The 22,912-nt window shown below is 42.2% G+C and overlaps 1 protein-coding gene across 1 annotated transcript in view; it reads right to left on the bottom strand.

Annotated features, from left to right (window-relative positions):
- LOC111525043 (carboxyl-terminal PDZ ligand of neuronal nitric oxide synthase protein-like) overlaps positions 1–22,912 on the bottom strand; it is a 357,456-nt gene that overhangs the window by 85,597 nt on the left and 248,947 nt on the right. The window contains exons 3-4 of the mRNA XM_023190355.3: positions 16,779–16,871; positions 5,110–5,168 (exon numbers count right to left, since the gene is read on the bottom strand). Coding sequence (XP_023046123.1) covers positions 5,110–5,168; positions 16,779–16,871 — 152 coding nt within the window. The remainder of the gene's footprint in view (positions 1–5,109; positions 5,169–16,778; positions 16,872–22,912) is intronic.

The raw sequence follows: 22,912 nt of genomic DNA, 5'->3' as shown, positions 1-22,912 counted from the left end.
AACTACAATTCCACTATGACCTAGGATCAAACACAGTTTGCTAAACAAATAAATGACACTGGATCTAATTCATACAACATGAATGTACAACTTCATATTGTGGGGGTAAAAATATGTCTTCCACATTTTACACTGGTAAGACAGAATATCTGGGATATTCTATTAAACTCTAACATTTTAAAGAGGAAATACTGTTTTATGAAATTAATAAGTCTAGAAAAATACAGTAAGAATGGCTTCAAGAACTTGGGTTAACTTAAAAGAGAAATAAGATCTATATATTTGTGGCTCCAGAGATAAGAGCTAGGACAAATGGAAAACAATTATATATATAAAAAATTTACTCTTGCTTAATGAAGAACACTGTAATAGTGAATCACTTCCTGTGATAAAGAGGTATACTGTAATAAAGGATAAACTGAAAAAAAAAAAAGAGAAATTGGTTCAGATGTCCACTATAGTGTTGTTAACTTCTTAAGATTTCATGATGTTAGAGGTGACCGAGGCTAAGAGAAGGGGGTGATGGGAAGTTACTGCTTAATGGGCATGGAGTTTCTGTTTGGAGTGATAAAAAAGTTTTGGAAACAGATAGTGGTGATGGGTGCATAGGACTATCAATGTAATTAATGCCACTGATTTGTACACTTAAAAAATGGTTAAAATGACAAAATTTATGTTACATATATTTATTTCACCACAATTAAAAAATACATGATTCTGTTATTCTATGTGAATAATGCAAAAGATTTAAATAAAAATTTTGACTTAATAAAAAATAAAAAATTCATTCGTCTAAAGTGAACACTTCAGTAAGCCAGTGTTTCATGAAGCCATAAACAATTATATGTATTCTTCAGCAGAGCTAGTGAATCAAACCAGAGTGGTCCCGTAAGGGCAGAAAAATAACTGCACCCATGAAAAGCTCATTTGTAAATGTTACCATATTATCATGATAATAAATATCCTTGTTCATGATAAAATGGACCATACATATTTTAGAAAAAAGTCCTCATACACACACACACACACACACACACACACAGATATAAAAATTCACATGTACACAGACCAAAACATCACGATTTAATATATTTTAAAAAGTACCCAGGACACTGAAAACACAGTGGCTAAAGTTTATTTCTTTGTTTTTAAGCACAAGTTGCTAAATTTTGATAGACTAGAAAGACATCCACAAGACTATCAACAATCAGAGAGCCTACTGTGTGAGTTTTGAGGCCAAAGAAAAATTCATTTAACATTTAAAATGTATTTGGTTTTCCCCATCCCCCCTAATGTTTCTTCTTAAAAGTGAATGGATGGGAAAAGACATATTATACTAATACTAATTGAATAAAAACTTCTTTTTTAAAAAAGAAAAAAAGCCTATTACTACCTGATTTCAAGAATTATTAAACTATGGTAATCAAGACAGCGTGGTACTAGTGTCAAGACAGACAATTAGACAAATAGAACAGAATAAAGAGTCCAGAAATAAACTTCACAGATATGGATAACTGATGTTTAGTAAAGGCACTATAGTGAAGAAAGAACAGTCTTTTCAACAAATAGGGCTAGAACAACTGGACATCCATTTGCAGAGAGGGAGGGAAAGAGACAGGAACAGGGAGAAGGAAGAAGAGAAGGAAGAGGGGGAGGAGGAGAAGGAGAACTTTAATCCATTCCTCATACCATATAAAAAATTGAATCAAATTGGATCATACACATAAACATAAAACCTAAATTTAAACTTCATGCTTTAGAAGAGAACAGAAAAATCTTTATGACCTTGAGTTACATACAGATTTCTTAGCTATGACACCAAAAGCACAATCAATAAAATTTTAAAAATTGACAAACCAGACTCCATCAGAATTTAAAACTTTTGCTCTTTAAAAGACACTATTAAAAAAAAAAAAAAAAAAAAAAAAAAGACAAGCCAGACTTGGAGGAACTGTTTGTAAATCATATATTTGATAAAAAGTATTATATCCATAATTTATAAAGAACTTTCAGGATTATGAAAACAAAATGGGCTAAAGATTTGAACAGATGCTTAAAATATATTTATACAAATGCCATGTAAGATCAAGAGAAGGCTGATTGCAGTGGCTCATGTCTATAATTCCAGCACTATGGGAGGTTGAGGTGGAAGGTTCACTTGAGCTCAACAGTTCAAGACCAGCCTGGGCAACATAGTGAGACCCTGTCTCTACAAAAAATTTAAAAATTAGCTGGGTGTGATGGTATACATCTGTAGTCCCAGCTACTCAGAAGGCTGAGGTGAGGGAATTGCTTGAGCCCAGAAGGTTGAGGCTGCAGTGAGCTGTGATTACATCAATGGTACTCTAGCTTGGGTGACAGAGTAAGACCCTGTCTCAAAACAAACAAAAAGATGATATTCAATATTAGTCATTAGGAAAATGTAAATTAAAACCACAATGAGATATTAATAAACACATATGGGAAGGGCTAAAATTAAAAGGACTGACAATTCTGGATGTTGGCAGATACGGAGGAATTGGGACTCTTGTACATCACCGATAGTATCCCTTTAGAAAGCAATCTGGCAATTTCTTTAAAAGTTAAATGTATACCTACCATATGACACAGCCATTCTGTTCCTGGGTATTTACCCAAGAAAAATAAAAGCGTATGTCCACGCAAAGACTTGAACATAATGAACAGATGTTCATTACACGAACATTCATAGATGCTTTAATAGTAATAACCCCAAACCGGAAGCCATCAAAATGTCCATGAACACATGAATGGCTAGGCAAGCTGTGATATACCTATAAAACAGATCACTGTTCCGTAATAACAAGGAATGAACTGCTGATACATGCAATGACAAAGAACGAATCTCAAAATAAATTATGCTGAGTGGAAGAAGCCAGCTCCTCCCAAAAAAGAGGATATACTGTTGATTCTATTTATACAAAATTCTAGAAAAAGCAAACTCATCAGTAACAGAAAGGAGATCAGTGGTAGCTTGGGAATGTGGGGACTGAGATTGGGGATGAAATGGGAGAGAAATGAAGAGGGAAGGGTTCCAAAAAAGCACAAGGAAATAGATATGTTCACCATCTTGACTGAGAGTTATTCACCAAATTATTCAACTTTAAATATGTTTGATTTTTGCATACCAATTATACCTCAATGAAGCTGTTAAAAATAAGCAAAGTCAGCAGCTTACTTGGGATACGTGAAAACTTTGGGGAAAGTCCTTTCTTTCAACCAGCAAAAGGCAGAACTCAGACACATGATCAGCATCCATAAGGAGGTCACTTTTTTCCATATATGGTGCCAGCATTAAAAAAATAAAGCCAAGAAACTCTTCCTTTTACAAAATGCATATCATAGAGGCCTGTCCATTCACATTCTTCAAGGCAGCTTCTGATGTAATCTGTTTCTTAAAGCCTTTTCTCATCACTCAAGTAGAAGATAATTGTTCCCTTCGGTGAATCACCATAACACTTACGTTAATTTTCAGATATTAAGTCAATGCATTTATCCATTCACCCATTGCACATATATTAAGTGCTTCATTTGGGCCCGACACAGGTGTGGCGCTAGATATACAAAAGTGAGCAGAAGGGCATAGAGTTTTCCCTCAAGAACCTAACAGGCTAGTGGCAAAAAACTGACATTTGTTTTTTAAGAAAGTAACAGAAACACCATAACAACTATTTCAAAAAACATTAAACAGTACTACAGGAACACAGAGGGAGAAATTCATTTTGTCAGACATACTATCTTATACCTCAGTGACTTGTCCATTTCCCACTAGTCTAAAACTCCCTGAGAACAAGGGACTGCAACTCATTTAGTTTAGTAATCTATGAAATTACCTAGCACAGTACCTGGCATGAGTATTTCACACCTGCACATTGTTTGGAGGAATGGACATTCCATTTCACAAGCATCTGCTCTTTAAAAGGCAGGGCCACCATGCTACCAACTTCATACGTTGAGTTCCAACACTTATCCACTTTGTCAACAAAAGCATGGCAATAATTTGAAAGCAGACAAAATCAAAACCTAAATCTAGGTCCCCAAATTCCTAAAGAAATGGCCATTCTCCCAATAAGGAAAACAGGAAGGAGGTGGGGCTTGGTCTGCAGAGATCCAGGACACAAGAATGACACCCACGACTCGAGCTCCTGCCATGGTTCCTGGGAGAGCCTGGCTTTCTATATGTTCTTGCTATATGATATTCTTCTGCCCAGGACAATACACATGGCTGGCAGCCATCTAATCTCTAGAGGAATCACACCAGTCTCCTTGTAAAAGCAATTTCTGGGTGTGTCTCAGTTCGGTCTACTATAATAAAATACCAGAAACTGGCTGGCTTATAAATAACAGTTTATTTTTCACAGTCCTGGAGGCTGGGAAGTTTAAGATTAAGGTGCTGGCAGACTTGGCATCTAGTGAGGGCCCGCCTTCTAGCTGTGTCTTCCCATAGGGGAAGGACATCACCATGGGGTTAGCTAGTTTTCTGGGGCCTCTTTTTATAATGTAAGGTCACTAACCCCAAACATAAGGGCCCCACCTTCATGACTTAATCACCTCCAAAGGTCTGAACTCCTAATTCCATCTGTCTTGGGGGTTAGGATTTCAACATACAAATTTTGGGGATACAAAAGCATTCAGACCTGGAGATACATTTGTGACTTTCAATTTCCTGCATGATCACAAAGCTCTTATTACTATGCTCAATTTCTGAAGGGGCAGAGAGGTGGAAGAGATAACTGTGGGAAATTGTTAGCATAGGGTGATGGAATAACCCAGTTTTCTTATTTCGATCAATATATATGCAATTTTAGAATTTCAGTTAGGACAACACTAGCACAAATTTAAAATGTCTCCAATTACAACCGAGAGGTTTAAATTAAACATCAAGCAGAAATACTCCATAGCTTCCTTAATGCAATCAAGCATGACCAGAATGATAAGGCAGATTTACTTCTTGTACTCGCACCTAATGGAAGCAACAGGTCTCAGGAGGGAAAAGCACAGAAGTTTATTTAAATTTGCCTGGATCCACCAGCCTGACAGGGTTGGCTGTAGGAGAGGGCAGGGGGACTCTGGCGCTCAGTGATATCTTACCTGTAGATGGGGTCCTGCATCACCAGCATCTTGCTCTCATCCCATGTCCATTCCTTTTTCTGCAATAAAAGAAGCTGTAAATGAATAAGTTAGGCTTGTCCTCAGTTACAGAACCAGGGCACACACTGAGCTATCCACACTTATGCAAACACATGCATTTTGCTCCTGACCTGACTTTTTCCCTCTAAGAGGCCTGGAGTTGATTGCTCCAAAAGGATGAGTAGAAAATGTCAAGTGTTTAGTCTGATCAGTTTCCTCCAAGCACTTTAGGAGAATGTCTCTCCAGAGCTCAGAGGGTAGGCAGAAGCCAAGAAGTCCTCAGGGAATACAGAGGGTGAAGTGGTGGTGTAGTGTGGAGCTCCAGATAAGCCAGGTAGGTTAATTGGTACATTTGCAGAGTGACTGCCAAGAGGCTATTCATTCTGGCTGTAAACCTAACTTATGGTGAACACAAAAGAGACCCTCTAGGCTGGGGATGAGGAGTTGGAGGAAAGTTGCAGTGCTTGCTGAGGTGAGAAGCACCCCATTGTTGGGGGACATTAGGGTCAGTGGCCAACGACACCCCCACAGGTCCAACCTCCAGGTGCAGAGACAGAGAATCCTGCTCTACCTTCATCAGCCTTTGTCAGAGAGACTTTGCTGTCCAGGGAAATTAGGAAAGAACACATTCGTTTATGAAAGAAGGACTCAAGAAGGGGGAAAGGGCAAAGGGTATACAGTGGATTAATTGAATGCTTTTAGCTATATGGATTTCTCAGAGATAATGCACAGGGTGGCCACTCTCTAAACATACTGGGCTTTGGAGGTTGTTAGGCCCCCACCTGGGACTAGTGGAGATCATGTCCAGGCTCTTACAGTGACATCAGGAAGAAGCATTGTCAGCAGCTTTACCCAAACACCATAAGTGCACGTGTGCGTGCGCGCACACACACACACATTTAATTCCTGCTTTTGATTTTGATTCAATACCAATACAATCCATAGAGGTGGATTTTAGACTGGTTTAAAAACATCCAATATCAAACACTGTTTTACAGACAACAAAACTTCAGTTATAGCCAAAAACTAAATATTTTTTTAAAAAGATACCTTCCTATAATTGCTACTGACTACCCTATAAAATTTTAATATATGAACTACCTATTTGGAGCAACACAGGAGACTAATCTCTTTTCTAAGCAAGAACCCCTTCAAATACATAAACACAGCAAGTCCAGAACATCTTTATACTAAATAATCCCAGGTTTTGTAAACATCTCTCACTAGACAAGTTTTCCAGACTACCTGCTACCATAGTGAATTTTCTTTGTATGTATTCTACTTAACAGTGATCCCCCCAAAACCTGGTAAAATGAACTGGATCCCTGATCAGCATGGTATAGAGACACAGCCTTTTAATGTTCTAGCCATGACACTCCTCCTAACCCAGCAGATTGGTTTATAGCACCTTTTTTAATGACCTCATAATGAGCACACATTAGGCTGGTTTCCAACTGATGCACTGAAGTTTTTCAGAGTTAAAGCCCAAATACCTGCATGCATATTGTAAACATCCAATATCATTGTTCTCCATAGTAATCCTTCAAACAGCAAAATATAATAATAAGCTTAAAAGATGGTTTGATCTCAGGGCAAAATCTTTACAACATAAATATTAAATTAAGTCACATCTCTCGCCATGACCACATATTCTACCTGCACTTTTAATTCAATGCAGTTAGCAATGTGTATGAAGCTGTGGAGTCCATCTATTGAGTCTATTTTAGCTATTGTATTTTTCAGTTCTAATATCTCTATTTAGTTGTTTCTTTTTCTTTGCTGAGACACTACTTTTTCATTTGTTTTAAAAGTTTTTATAGCTGCTCGTGGAAGCATTTTTGTGATGGCTCTCTCAAAATCTTTGTCAGATAATTCTAACATCTCTGTTATCTTGGTGTTAGCACCAATTGATTGTCTTTTCTTCATAGAAATTGAGATTTTCCTCATTCCTGGTAAAGTGAGTGATTTTCAATTGAAGCCTAGACATTTTGAGTATTGTAAGACTCTAGATGTTATTTAAACTTTCTGTATTCACTGTCTTACTGTGATACTAAACAGGGGAAGGAGTAGGATGCCACCTTATTACCCCTAGAAGGGAGTTAAGGCTGGGTCCCCACTCAGCCTCTGCTGATACACAGGGGAAGCAAGCTCCTCATTACTGCTGGGTGTGGGTGGGAGTTTTAGGTCCCCACTGGGCTTCCAATTAGGGGTAGGGGTGCCTTGGAGTTCCCACATGGCATCCACTGACAACATACACAGTCAGTGGCTTCATGACTGCAGGTCAGTGGTAGAAGCGTAGCTTCTCCACAGACACCACACGGGAAATGGGAGCGAGAAGGGTGGTGCGGGACACTCGTTACCAGCTGGCAGGGAAGAAGGGCGTGGCCCCCTTCTCAGCCTTTGGTGGCACCACTGGAGGGGGTGTTGGGGCGCCTCATTACAGCCCAACATGGGTGGAAGCCTGGGCTCCAGCTCAGTCACAGGGGCCTGGGTGGCGGTTAGGCCGGTCTTCCGTGGATTGTTTGGCTGGAAGAGAGTGGTTATTGTGGATACTTTTCTGCCTTGTGCTGCCCCTTTTCTCCTCTTTGGCTGGAGAGAGCAGGCTTTTATTGGGGCTTTTATGCCTGTTCCTACTGGCATGTGTGAGTTGCCAGCTTCTTCAGCTCTGCATCTGGGATGTATGAGGTGAAAGAAACCCAGGGAATTCACAACTATGCAGTTTGTGGGTCCCTAGGTTCCTAGCCAGGCTGCCCTCTCTCCACCTCTCAGAACCTTTGGATGCTGATTTTATATATAACGTCTAGGGTTTTCAGCTGTACTTAGCAGGAGGAATAGGGTAAAGTGCATCTACTTTGTCTTCCCAGAAGTAAAAGTCTGGTTCTTATATCTATCATTTTTTTTGTTTGTTTGTTTTGTTTTCTGTTTTTTGTTTTTTTTTTTTAAAAAACTACAGTTGCCTTGGCTCCACCTCTTGAGAGACGTGAATACAGTGGGTCAGAGGTAAGGCCCGATAATTTGTAGCTTTAACAAACATTTCAAGTGGTGCTGATGTGACCCTAGGGTTGAGAGCCACTGCTACACACCAAAGAAAGACTGGACTGAAATCCTCAGCAACAGTAATGCAAATACTGTTGGAGCTTGTTTTATCACACACTCCTCTGGAGTCTCAGGCCTGGCACAAGGAGCTCCCCTGACATTTCAGAGAGTTAACTGACCACAGTCCCACTGTCTCAGGCCAGGGCCCACCTCAGTGTACTCAGGAAGTGGCTGCTGTGGCTTAAACACTTGGTGGGGCGTCAGCAGACATGCTTTGCCCCTGAGAGAATGTATCTTTACTTCTCTCATGCTCTCATCATCAGGGCAGTCTGCTCCCAACAGTCCTTGCAGCTCTGGTGTGATTTTCAAAGTGACCGAGCCAATGACCCAATACACTAAAGAGGCTGTGAACTCCAACCAGCCACATGCCCTGTCCCCTTCTGAGGAAAGCAGCCCCAAAGAGGGTCTGAATGAGGGTGGTTTGGTTTATGCTGCACACGTCTGAGGAAGCCAACTGTGCTAACCTGGCCATGACTGTCTGGGGTCAGGATCCCCACCTGACTGACCATGGGGAGCCAGCAAGGGGCTGGCATTAAACCACTCAATCATTGAGCTCTACAGTAAAAAGACCCAACTCTACCCAATCGATTCCTCTCTCTGGGGAATATCAAATCCTAAGTGGAGTCTAGGCTGAGCCCCATAACGGTGGACAGTTTTTGTGACCGGTGACTCTATTTCCACTCATACTGGCGGCAACACTGAGGGAGAGGATGCGTCGGGCGCCAGCTCATGTTTCCTCCAAGCCTTGCAATGCGCCTCCATTATCAAAGCTAACCCGGGCAAGCCTCTTCTCGGCAATTCTATAGAATGTAACTAAGACATTCATTAAAAGGAAAGAATAATGAGGCAAAATAATACAGAACAACTATTTTCTTTCTCTGGTAGATGTGAATAGGAGGACAGAGAAACCAGGTTCCCAGGGCCCCTTGGGTTAATTTAATAAGAATGAGCATTGGCATGGTCTACAAAAGCCAAAACATACTTTACTTTTAAAAGAGGTCCCAGCACCCATATAGAATGTCCTGAAGAAGGGGAAAACCAAAAAGATCTTTTCACCAACCTACTTATTTTCGTTTTCTGAAGATCTCTTTAAAATCTAGTCCTGTCACTTTACAGACCTTCATCTTTGGATGAAAAATATTAAATCTATGAGGAGATCAGGAAATTATCAAGATAACTCAATGGGTTTGGGGAGTAGCAGGGACTCACCAGTGTTTTGGTTATTCAAGAAACTAATGCAAATACTGTTGGAGCTTTGTTTGTTTTTGAGACGGAGTCTCGCTCTGTCGCCAGGCTGGAGTGCAGTGGCATAATCTTGGCTCACTGCAACCTCTGCCTCCCGGGTTCAAGCAATTCTCCTGCCTCAGTCTCCCAAGTAGCTGGGACTACAGGCACGTGTCACCATGCCCAGCTAATTTTTGTATATTTAGTAGAGATGGGGTTTCACCATGTTGGTCAGGCTGGTCTTGAACTCCTAAGCTCAGGTGATCCACCTGCTTCGGCCTCCCAAAGTGCTGGGATTACAGGCATGAGCCACCACACCCGGCCACTGTTGGAGCTTTTTAACCCAATCTCCTCAAGGCCTGCATGATTGTCTAAGAACTTTAGAACTAAAGGGTCTCCACCCCTACCCCACTGTACCTCTTTCAAATAATACCCTGAGGAGTGTAGTCACTCAAGCAAGGTGTCACCCCTTGTTAGTACCCCAGCCAAGAGTAAAAACAAATTCTCCTGATGTTTGGACTAGTGCTGACTCCACTACTCTGGCACAATTCATAGGCAATGCAATATAATGAATGGCTTAACTTAGAGGGAGGCCCCGCTTCACATATCTCACGTGACTTTATGATTGTCACCAATATCTTAATTCAAGAACAATTTGATTCTTCCTTTCTCTTGGTCTGAAATTGTGTCTCTTATTGCCTCTATTTTGCAAGTATTTCAAAGAAAAAAACAAAACAACACAAACAAACCAGCCCCTCCTCACTTCTCTATATGGAAATACTCTTCTAAGGAAAAACAATCAGAAAAAAAAAATTTGAAATGAGAAGAAAAACAGGAAGAAAAACGAATTTCCCAGACCTATGGGATCATAAATCAAAGTTGGTTTCAAAAATAGATAGGACAGAGATGCATTACTGAACAACAACTGCAGCCAAACTCAGTTTAACTGTCTTTGAAGTCTTTTTTTTTTTCTTTAAAAAAAAAAAAAAAAATGCTTGAAAATAAAGACTTGGAGTCATGGTAGCTATGTGAGGGAAATTTTCCGTTTTGCTACTGTGGTCCAGGATCAGCTGTGGTCTCCATGATATGCCAGGAAATGAGGACATTTTCAGTTGAGATGGCAATGGAAGGAAAGAGGAGGAGAAAGAGAGGAGGAAAGGAGGGGACACACACCTCTAAAGCTGTCAGCACTTCTCTGAGTGCCTTCTGGGGAAAGGGGGACCTTCACAGGCTTATTTACTGCAAACAGCCCAAGGGAGCCGCAGGACTGGACACCAACAGGGCTGGTCTTCAGCCTCCTTCCACCACAAGTGCAGGCTCAGGCAGGGCTCCCACCGGAGCAGGAGTACTAACAGCAGCAGCAGCAGCAGTGATGAGGCCAATACGCTAAGTGCTCAAGGAGACAAAGATTGGCCTCTTCACTCACTCCAGAAATAAAGTAAATGGAGATAAAATTATGAGTGGGGAGGGAGTGCCTGGTGGAGCAGATTAATTAGTCCTAGGGGCAACTGCCTGGCATTCTGCCACGCCCCAACTCTGTATGTGGATATGTGTAACTCCTTTCTCTTATTCCTGTGCCCTCCATACCTGCCAAGGACATTCATGGTACTGCTGAGCCTTTTAGGAGGTCTCTAAACTAGAGTTTATTAACCTGTCTCTCTTTCTGTGCCATCTCCTCCCTTCCCCTCTTCTCTTTGTTTATGAATTGCTTACTCCAGGGTATTTTTAAAAGTCAGTGAGATAGAGGGAGTAGCTTAACTTGAAGGAAGGCTCAACTTCATATCTTGGTTAGTAAACATTTTCTGGAGTGACAAAGGAAGGTGTGATCATAGAGTGTACACCACAGACCTCCAGTAACAGGGAGGTGCACCCAAGGGCCCCAGCTGCTGTACTCTGAAATTCATTATCATGTTGGTTCAGGAGCTATGCTTTCCACAGACTGATCCAGCCAGTGACTGAGAATGGAGGGATACTAAGGCAGGCCTGTCCCTGGGAGATGTGGGGATCCGGACAGACAACTTTGGCTTCTGGACACCCTGAAGCCTTGCCAAGCCTTTCTCAGACCGCACTGCAGTCTAAGAGCCTTTTGCTAACCTACCTTCCTTCCTTCCTTCCTCCCTTCCTTCCTTCCTTCCTTCCTTCCTTCCTTCCTTCCTTCCTTCCTCCCCTCTCTCTTGCACTCAGGGGCAGGCCTCCCTGCAGCCTGACAGCTCTCCCAGCCTTTCTCAGATGCTTCCCCATTTTCTCCCACAGGCATTTAACAGTGTCTTGGCATCACCTTCTCAGAGGACCTAGACTAACACAGAAAGTGAGAAGGTGAGATAGCAAAGATATAGGAAAGTCATCTGTATCTGCTTCATTTTTCATTCTCATAGTTGATATGGGGAAAAAAGTCCTTTCCTCCATTTAGGGAAAGAACTTCTACATAACGCTTTCAGATTACTAAAATTAGTCTCCACCTTAAAGGTGACCACTGAGGCTCAGAGAAGTTGACTTATTTCCCTCCAAGGCCACCTAGTCCAGTGATAAATAAAATCCAACTCTTCTACATGCAGTCTGCAGGTAGTCTGCAACTCCAAATGATGAAATCTGTCCACTACCAGGAAGTTCTTTGCTTTCCACAGAGGAAAGGGATAAAGGGCTTGCTCTGTATGCTTTTGTAAGACCACTGAATGGGGTAAGCGCAACTTTGATATAGGACCTTCTCTTTCCTATATCTGCTGAGTGTAAATGTCAAGTCCTCCATGGAAATTCACAGCCACTTTGCCATTCTAAAAGCTCCTGGCAAGGAATGTTATATGGGAACTGGTTTAGAGGTAGGTCTTCCTGGAACCGTGCCAAGAAGAGAAAACAGAGTCAGGAATAATTATCACAGTGGTCCTTTCTCCTTTTGACATGCAGAAATGGATATGGCATCTCTGAAGCCCTTCCTCAGGAATGCTAAAGTAGAGGAGAAATTTGTACTGACATTCATTTCCTATCCCTACTAGAAATTATCAGTAGGCATATCACAAAGCCTGCAAGCTTCACAATTATTCATGCAGCATTATTCAAGCACCTAATAGCAGTGGTGACTTAAAAAAAATTGCAAAGGCCATATAAACTCAGTTTGACAACTTCTCCATGCTTCTAGATAGAATGGGATTACACTGAAAATAAAGCTATCTCTCTCCTTCAGGTATAACCTATGGATATAGGAACGTGCATTTCAAAATTGAAGCAGTAATAAATCCTCCCACGATGTGCACAATTCCTAATAGGCCTGTTTTTAAAGTAGCAGAAAATAAAGATGGCCAAGAAACACAATATGGTGGAAAGAAGACTAGATGAAGTTTAGGGCCTAGATTCACACCCTGGATGTCAGTAACTACCTGGTTGTCCTTAGGGACAGTCACTGGACTTCTCTTATCCTCTGTTGCTACATCTAATCAATTAGAGGATCAGGCTAAATCATTTTTTAAGTCTCCTTTACTCCTCTTTGGCTAAATTCTGGTTCTATAATTCTGAGTGCCTCCTTTTCTTAATTCCATCTGACTTCTGTGTTTCCATAGTAACCAGCACTACTGTTTGGGCAGGAACATAGTTTCCCTGTGATGTAATGCACCCATGACAGAGTATAGGTTAGGAGTTAAAGACTCTGGCTTAATTAATTAGGCATTTCCTATAGAGTGGTTATTATCCAAAAGGGTCCAAAAAGATCAGTTACACACACAGCAACAGAACAGTGGAAAGAACCTGCTTGGAATTTAAGTAAGACAAGGTTCGAACCTTGACTTCACCACTGATAGGATCTGAGATTCAGGCAAGTTGCTCAATCTGCTTTTGAACAATCATAAGAATGGTATCTACCTAACAGGACAGTTGTAGGATTTGTTAAGTGTAAACATGCATCAAACAAGGCCTGGGCAATAGCAGGTACTCAATATCAGTGTTAGCTATTACTATTAGCTGTTCTCATTATCACCTTAGTGTGTAATTACTTACATCGGTTTGCTCCCTCTGGTCTTCTACTTTTCCAAACAGATGAAATAAGATTTGAGGGAAGACATGGTCCCTGCCCCCTAAAGCTAACAACCTATGGGGGAAAGAGATAAATAACTGCAACGCAATTTTATAAAACCTGTAATAGATCTATGTGTGCATACAGTGACAAAGAATAATTTTGCAGGGAAGAGTTCATATCTAATATCCTTATATAACCTATGCAGATTCTTGAACATGGTAGACACACAATGAATTAATGAAAATGATGGCGCCTTTTTAGAATGTTGCCTTAGGGGATCCCAACAAAGTTATTGGTTCATAAGAGAAACCATATAAAACTGAAGCCTTTTGGGTCCTTTATTAGACAAATCCCTTGGATGAAGTTCAATACTATTCTTTCTTATGCAGGATTCCACTCCCTAGCAAATGGTGCTATAGTGTGATTCCAGTATTATAATAACTAATCATTATATATACATGGAAAAGATAATTACTTGAGCCTAGATGCGAGTTGAAGAACATGTACTGGTTGAGAGACATCAAAATACAGCTAATTATCTTAGTAACTGGGTTTACATCACAAATTCAACCTAAGATTCGTAAAGAATTTGAAATTCATGATCTATTGGCACCAGTTCAAGATGACAGCATTTTTAGATATTTGTTATTATAAACAAAAAGATGTTTTTTACATCTCAATGAGAGTTGATTATATCTGGCCACTGCCTACACTAGTATAATGCACCTGAAGATTACAGTCACCTGAACAAATCCTACAATTAATGCTATAGAATTAGCAATTTTTATGGACGCCTTCCTATATTTGAGAAAGGATCTCATCCTTGTTTTTTTTTTCTTTCTTTCTTTTAAACTGGCAGATTGACAGGAAGAAAAAGAGGAAGGACAATATGATAAAGGTAACAAACTAGACTTCATTTGATCCTATTGCTAAGTACTTATTTTTTCATAATTTAATGACATTACTACACACAAATAATATTTAATCATGCAGCTAGCGAACAGCCACAATTACTGAAAACATAATACATATGTCTGGTGCCCAGGCAAGTGCTGGGCTTACAAAGATGGCTCCTGCCCTTAAAATGTTCACGGGAGGGCAGGGACTCACTGTAAGCACAGTTCTCAGCCAGCAAACACATCACCATTCACCAGTTACAAAAAGGCTGGAGAAAGAGGAGGCTGGATGGCTGCCTCAGAGATGTTGGACCTCAGAGGGTCCCCTCCTGCCCTAGAAGATTGGGAAACAACAACATAGTGATCCACTCAGACTCCAGGGGCTGTTTTTTTTTTTTTTATTCTTTTGTTTTGTTTTGTTTTGTTTTTGTGGTTTGTTGTTGTTGTTGTTGTTGGTAGTCCAGTAGGTTCTCAAAGACCTAAATACATGCAGGTGACCTATATATACACACAAATACCAAAAAGCATGGTTCCAGAGCTGGCACAGAGTATTTGAGCTAGAAAAGCTAAAGTGATCACCTAATTGAACTCTTCACAGTTGAAGCTGAGAGAGGCAAAATAACATGCTTAGAACCACAGGCCAGGAAGGGTAGAGCCAGGACTGAAACCCAGGTCTTCTCAAATGGGCTGAGGGTTCCTCCCAGCTTGTCACACTGACCCAGTGAAAATCAACAAGCTAATTGTGGGAGGAGAGGACTATTCAACGTTTTTACCAACTAGCCTGGCATGAGCACCAACGAATCAGTGGGCAATGTCAGGCTGTACATGGTACCATTGCCTCACGGCTGAACACAGGCTATGGCTGTCTCTACACCTACAGCTACTTGGCAAAGAGCTCTAGTTCTTAACCTAATCATGATGGTGATCAGTGAAATTTGCCAAGTATTCCATTTCCTTGGAGAAAATTGTGCATTTACACAATAGCATGTCTACTCTCATCTCTCTCAATTCTATAAGCAGAGAGAGAGAGAGAGAGAGAAAGTGTGCATGTATCTGAGTGTGGTGGTAGCATTAAGATACCAGAGAACTGTCACAAGAGAACAAGATGACAAAAAGGCTGATTGCTATTCATGTGCATTCATCTGTCTGAGACGGTGTAAAATGAACCCTGTGATTAAAGGCATTATTCAAATCACAGCCATGGCCCTGAAACGGACACTAAGTGTGGGTGCAGGAAACAAGATGGGCGGCTCCATTTTCCCAAGCCTGGCATCAGAAGAGTTAGATCTAGGAAAGACCTGCTAGACCGTCTCTTTTCTGGGCCAGCAGGAGGGTGAAACCACACTGGAGATTATCCAGGATATGGTTTCAAAGTGAGTCATGAGGTCCCATGCACTCCCTCAGGGAGACGCTACTCCGGCCTGGCTTTCATGTGCTTAGTGGAGGCGGGGCAGCTTATCTACAGGTGATACCTCAGTGCACCACTGCCTCATGTGATCCAACCTCAGTTTTCTCACATGCACAGTGGGGAAGCCACCACATATGGTAAAGGTACATGGGAGAGACAGTGAGGTAGGAAACAAGACTGTGCCCTAAGGACAAAACTATGAAGTTGCCCCATGATGGACAACAACAGAGTTGTATGAAGATACCTGAAAGGGACAGAGCAGCCCCCTAGGACAGCAGGTGTTTACATTTAACCTAATCAAAAGAAAACAGGCTGGGCTCAGTGACTCACACCTGTAATCCTAGCACTTTGGGAGGCTGAGGTGGGTGGATCAGCTGAGGTCAGGGGTTCGAGACCACCTGGCCACCATGGCGAAACCCTGTCTACTAAAAATATAAAAATTAGCTGGGCGTGGTGGCAGGTGCCAGTAATCACAGCTACCTGGGAGGCTGAGGCAGGAGAATCACTTCAACCAGGGGCTAGAGGTTGCAGTGAGCTGAGATTGCACCATTTCACTCCAGCCTGGGCAAAAGAGCGAAACTCCATCAAAGGAAGGGAGGGAGGGAGGGAGGGAGGGAGGGAGGGAAGGAGGGAGGAAGGAAGGAAGGAAGGAAGGAAGGAAGGAAGGAAGGAAGGAAGGATTGAAAATATTTCCTACCATCAGGACTCAAAGATAAAGGTATGAAAATGGGGAGGGGGTTTGAAGGCATGGATGACAGGAGGTGACTCCCATCACCTGGGGTACCAGGACTGACTGACCCAATTGGTGACTAGGCCTTTGGCCCCGCCTCACCCTGCACCGTTGCTGCAGCAGCCTCTCAGCACCATTTTGCTGCTCAAAGCAGAAGAGCTTGCCAGATAAGGGAGGGATTCTCTCTGGAGGGGGGCCCGGAAGAAAAAGGTACCCCATGCCTACCTCCCCTGCTTTCCTCTTCACCTCAGATTCTGGTTCAGAGTCACTTACCTTTTTCTTCTTCTTCAGAATGACTTTCACTCCATCCACTGAAACCATAATGCTCACTTTCTTCTTCTTGATGTTCTTGGCTTTAAACTCATACTGCAAGAGAGAAGAAAACAAAAAGAAAGTGCCATCTGATGAGATCAGTGCATCTACACAGACTCAGCTAGTCCACGCCTGGAAAAAACATCCCCAGACAGGTGTGGCGAACAGCTCCTGGGGGCAGGGAGCACCTCGAGGGATGTAAAAGCAGGTGGATGTCTGCAGGCAGGGCCCAGGCAATCTCTGGGTTAGAAACGGGACTCTGAATAGTCAATACCACTTCTCAGTCATCAGCTAGGGTAGACGGACCTCAACTACCCTCATGAAATGAAAATATAGTCTACTTGCAATATCCCATAAAAAATCAGAACCTTCCCTCAATAACTCCTTCTATCATTTAATGACTTCCACAGTCAGGCAAGTATTCCTAGTGTCTCATCAAAGGCTGCTGAAACTACATTCCATCCTCTGCAAAGACTAACAGCTGGCACCAATCTTCACATCAGGGATTTTTACACACTGAAAGATAATTATGAATTCTAAATTACTCTCTATAAGTTCAATTTCAAATTTCCTTTATCTGTGAGTCAGTCTACAAGTCTACCCACAGCCCTGTTAGCCTGAAGATTTTGGCACATCTAGAAAAGATATGGCCTCACAAACCATGTATTTGTTAGGTATTATTTAATTATATTTTTAATTGACAAATAATTATACATATTCATGGGGTATATAGTGATAATCCCTGTGTCTTGAACTCTTATTTGTAGTCCTAGACAGGGATGCTCCAACCACAGCCCCATAGTGCTGATGGATGTTGGCCTCATCCTCAATCTCAGCTCTTCCTGGTACATTTGTTTATTCACAGCCATCGCTTACACTTGTGTAGCTATTCATAACTGGTGGTATAATTCTACATTCTCCTCAGTGAACTTCATTTTGAGTACTTCTCCAGTTTATTAAAATCATTTTCCTCTGATTCCCATCTTACTGTCACCACCTAGTAAACTTCACTCAAAAGTTCTCTAATCAAACATCTGGGCTACAGATTAAAAATTAAGAAACACACGACCCAAAGCCCACCCACATCTCTTCTCTAGGACCTTTTATACTCCAGACACCTGGGACAAGATACCTAGCACCTTGACAGTGCATCTGAAACCTAGTTATTTCTACAGTTAGTGTTGATAGGCTTGACTCTAATCCATTCTAATGAGATAAAAACATAGCCTACTTCAGAAATCTCATTAGAAATCCAGAACTTTCTCTTCACTGTGCCTTTTAATATTCTGATGTTACAAACTCAACTCAGAGCTTCCTACTATCCTGAATCTATCCTTTTCATTAAAATCTCAGATCTTCTATTCCACCGTACAGAGTTATCGTTGATACTACTTGGCTATCTGTTTCTATAAGAAACGTTCTTGTCTCTACAAGAATAGGACCTCACTAACTGAGGTAAGAGATCCTTCTTCACATTGTCATTGCAGGCTCTGGTCACAGCTGATTTGAGGGTCCTGGTGACAGCAACCTGCATCACTGGTGACCTATAACCTACATCACTCCCAGCCTCCACACTACCCTGTCAAAAGCTCTTATTTTACTAAGGGGCCCTGGAAGAAGAGCAAACCAGAGCAGCAAACACACGGGGACAGAAGGAAACTCTGCTTCAGCCCGGGAACCCCAGGCCAATTAATAGTAAAGAGTAAAGGGGAAACAGGTGGCAGGGAGGGAGATGGAGACAGAGAAGGAGAGGTGCATCTGACAGGATGTTTTTTGCACTGGAGTCTGGCTCAAGTAGGACAGGACCTCAGCCATGTAACAAATTCCTCTCTAGGTCGGCAGCCACAAACCAGTGAAGGTTAAAGTTGGTTTGATTGGCATGCACTTGAGGACATGGCTCCAGTTTGCCGTGTGTCACCCTGACTGCAGCATTCTGCTCAGCTGCAGTGCTGGATGAACTCAAATAACCTCTGGGTGGGAGAACCAGCATGACAATCTGCAAGTCGGCTGACTTTGGCCTTGTGCCTACTGGGAGAGGTGAACCAGCTACATTTCCTGATCATACCTGCGTTTACCTCCAGTCACTTAGGCTTTAATAAACACAAACTTCCAGCTGCACCTCCCTTCCGAACGAGTACTAAAATCAGGCTGCTTCTGCAGATTAGAAGAGTGTGTCTGATGCACTCAGGTGGAAGTTAAAGGCCTAAGAGTCCCAGAAACACGCAGAAGAGGACAAAACCTACCCTGGACTGGTCGGACCTCAACTGTTTTATTGTCTTTGGTCTCTTACAGTATATCACTTTCATATGCTCCATATACTTCTCTTTTCTAACAACAAAACCAAAGCAGAAATATCAAGTACCTACCTCTGCAAAACACTACATCATTCTCCCCAGTCCTAGTTTTAGAGAACATACTGCCTGCTATGCCATAACCTTAAATGCCTTATATTTCTGGAATAATGTTGTAGTTGACCATATCTCTCTTTCTTGCCTGGGCCACCTCCCTGTTGGTTTCACTGTCTCTGTGGCCTTTATTAATCATGATTTCTCACCCAAGCATAGCAAGAGGCACCCAGCCAGCTCCTTGCTTATGTATCTGAAACTTTACCTAGTTCTACAGTTAGTATTTTGGCAGGCTTAGCCATGCCTTTTTTTTTTTTTTTTTTTTTTTTTTTTTTTTTTTTTTTTAGTAGGGACAGGGTTTCACGGTGTTAGCCAGGATGGTCTCGATCTCCTGACTTCGTGATCCGCCCGCCTCGGCCTCCCAAAGTGCTGGGATTACAGGCTTGAGCCACCGCGCCCGGCCAGCCATGCCTTTTAATAACTTTGTCTTAAGAACTCAAAAGCACAACTGAACTTTCTCTTTAGAACTGGAAATGGGCCTCTAATTCGATCACCACGCACATAGTTCCCAATGGCTCTTATAGGGTCTGTGGGCACAGTCACTGCATGGAAAAGCATGACCAAATGATTTCTCTCAAAACCTCAATGATGGTGACAACACAGGTGCTCCTTACAACAGCTGGTGGAATGCTCTGGAGTGCTTCAAAATGAAGATGGACAAGAGAGGCAGGAAATAGGCCTCCAGGTCCCATCACGGCTGCCAGAACTGCTTGAGTGCTATTTATAAGGGCTCTTAGGTTGGACAAACTCTGCATCTTCCCCCCCTGCCTGCTGGTCAGATGTCCCATACCCTTTCCAATAGAAAAATTAAAATTAACTTGAAATTCTGTTGGAAACTAGGAAAATAAAAGGAAATCAAATATCTGAAAATGCTCTAATATTTATTATCATTAAGCCATTTGTTTATATGGCAATTACGCTTCACTTGGACAACATGTTATTGTGTTCACTGAGGGGTGAGAAATGAATTTGGACAGAGGGGAGATAATGGAGTAACCACAAGAACGGAGAAGAGAAGGGGCTCTCAGGGACAAGTCCTCCTTTTTCCCAAACTGACTGTGCTGCTCCAAGGTGGAGCACTGCCTGGGCAGGTGGGCTCTGGAGGAAGCATCTGTGTTCCACAGGACAGGAATCCAATCTGCTTAGGCTTTGCCAGGGGCTGAAGAACAAACAGGACTGCTGGTGCCACCGGCTGTGGCTCAGGCCAGCCTCCCACAAAGTCCATGCCAGCCCTGCAGTGTGTGCCAACGGGCCTGGCCCTCCCTGAATATGGCCAGGCTGATCTGATGCATTTGCTTTGCCAGCCAGAGCCCCACCAGCCTGGACAGATGAAGCCCTACAGGACTTGACCTTTCAGGGAACAAAACAATGCAAGTCCTGGAACACCACCCGCGGACTGGAAAGGCCAGGGGAAAGTGTCTGGGGTTCACAAACAGAGTCTTGGGACCTTGTTTTGGAATAGCGGCCTTGGAACTTAATGTGCTCTGCCAGTCAGTGAGGTCCAGGAAGGGGAAGCTGGGAAGAGCATCCAACAGGAGCCAGGAGTGAACACTCAATGGAAGACATGAGGAAGAACATCAAGGAGAAGTTGGAGAGCTGCTGACAGATAAGCAGCCTCATTTCTATTCCTCTTCTGACACCCCAGTGCTTCCTTTTTCCCAACTTCCCAAACTGCCTCCTAACCCTGTATATCTCCATCCTGGTCACTGAGTATCCAAGAAGGGCCAGAAGTCTGCAACAGCAGAGTGGGCATCTCATGAAGGGACCAGCCAGCCCTGAACCTGAGGCTGTACTTCAGAAACAGAATGAACAGAATTACTTCCTTAGAGTCCAGGGGAAGAGCTGGGGCTATCAGATGCCCCTCACACATTTAACAGTCTGTTTTCACAAAAATGTGTAGCTCCCTAAAGAATCTCTGGATGTTTGAAAATACCTGATTTTTAACATATATGTATATTAACATATCCATGGATTTTTCACACACACACACACACACACACACACACACACACACACACAGAGAGAGAGAGAGAGAGACAGCAATAGAGAGAGAGAGAGAAAACAGGATCCTTGGTTCTTCAGTCACGTTGGCCAGAAATAATTTGACTGGTGATACACTCTCTCACCTGCTTCACAGGAAGCAGGTCTCCTTCATTCTTAACCATAAAATTCATTTTGCCAAGTCATTCTCACTGTCTCTGCAATGCTTACAGATGTGAGCCAAGACCTGCTTATGAGTCAAGGTGCTCAGAGGCAACTTCACCAAGTGGAGAGGACTCAGTTTGCAAAGGCAAATGGTATGCCAGGCTCTGTAAGTCCTTGACTGTGTTCACTACCTTTCTTTCTAGAAGGAGCTTTGGAGCTTCGCTTCTTTCAAATGATCACAGGAAATTTAAAAGTGGACTCTGACAGCACTGCTGGGCATTCTAATCATATTCTGTCTACAGTCTTGGTTTCAGGAGTGTGAGCAGATCTCCACAACAAAACCATAAGCACCTCTACCAAGGGTACTGTTTCGTAAAGGGTTTTCAGAAAGTCCTTTTGCATGTATTATGTGAGAATCTAAAAATTTAGACAGTAAGATACAAAATCTGAGTATACCCATGTTCACAGCAGTATTATTCACAATAACCAAAAGGTAGAAGCAACCCAAATGTCTATCAATGGATGAATGGATTCACAAAATGTGGTGTATACATATAATGGAATATTATTCGGCCTTAAAAAGTTACGACATTCTGACATGTGCTACAACATGGATGAATCTTGATGACAAATGGAAGATATTCTATGATTCCACTTCTATGAAGTCCCTAGGGTTGTCAAACTCATAGAGACAAATAATAGGGGCTGAGCAGAAGGGGAAATGGAAAGTTGTTTAACAGGTACAGTTTCATTTTTGCAAGATGAAAAAGTTCTGGAGATGGATGGTGGTGATGGTTGCACAGCAATGTAAATGTATTTAATGCCACAGAACCATACACTTAAAAAGGATTAAAATGGTAATTTTTTTTTTTTTCTGATGAAGTCTTGCTCTTGTCCCCCAAGCTGGAGTGCAATGGCACGATCTTGGCTCACTGCAACCTCTGCCTCCCGGGTTCAAGCAATTCTCCCGCCTCAGCCTCCCAAGCAGCTGGGATTACAGGCACCTGCCACCACGCCCAGCTAATTTTTGTATTTTAAGTAGAAACGGGGTTTCACCATTTTGGCCAGGCTGGTGATCCACCTGCCTCAGCCTCCCAAAGTGCTGAGATTATAGGCGTGGGCCACCATGCCCGACCTAAAATGGTAAATTTTATGTCATGTATATTTTACCACAATACAAAAATGCAAAATCTGAAAACACCATGTAACAAACACATTTGTACTCACCGCAAGTACACTTAAATTCTGCTCACGAAAGGATATTTCTGGAACTCCCCCACATGCAAGTTAAACATGCCATAGTTTTCCACACTTCCATGTAATTGCATTTGCTATTCCCTATGCCTAAAATGCCCTCCCCACACCATCTGCCTGGTGAACTCTTGTTTATTCTTGAAATATCTGCTCATACTTCTACACAGTGAAGCCAACTCCCGCTTCCTGTATCCTCCCTCAGAGTTGGTTACTACAGCAATATGCAAGCCTCTATTATCACTCACTGTTGATTGGTTGATTATTTATTTATCCCACAGGCCATGCCCTTCA

Source organism: Piliocolobus tephrosceles, chromosome 1 (genome assembly GCF_002776525.5).
Source record: "Piliocolobus tephrosceles isolate RC106 chromosome 1, ASM277652v3, whole genome shotgun sequence".
Classification (NCBI taxonomy): Eukaryota; Metazoa; Chordata; class Mammalia; order Primates; family Cercopithecidae; genus Piliocolobus; species Piliocolobus tephrosceles.
The sequence above is the reverse complement of the archived record's forward strand: the minus strand, read 5'-3'. Positions and strand labels throughout refer to the sequence as shown.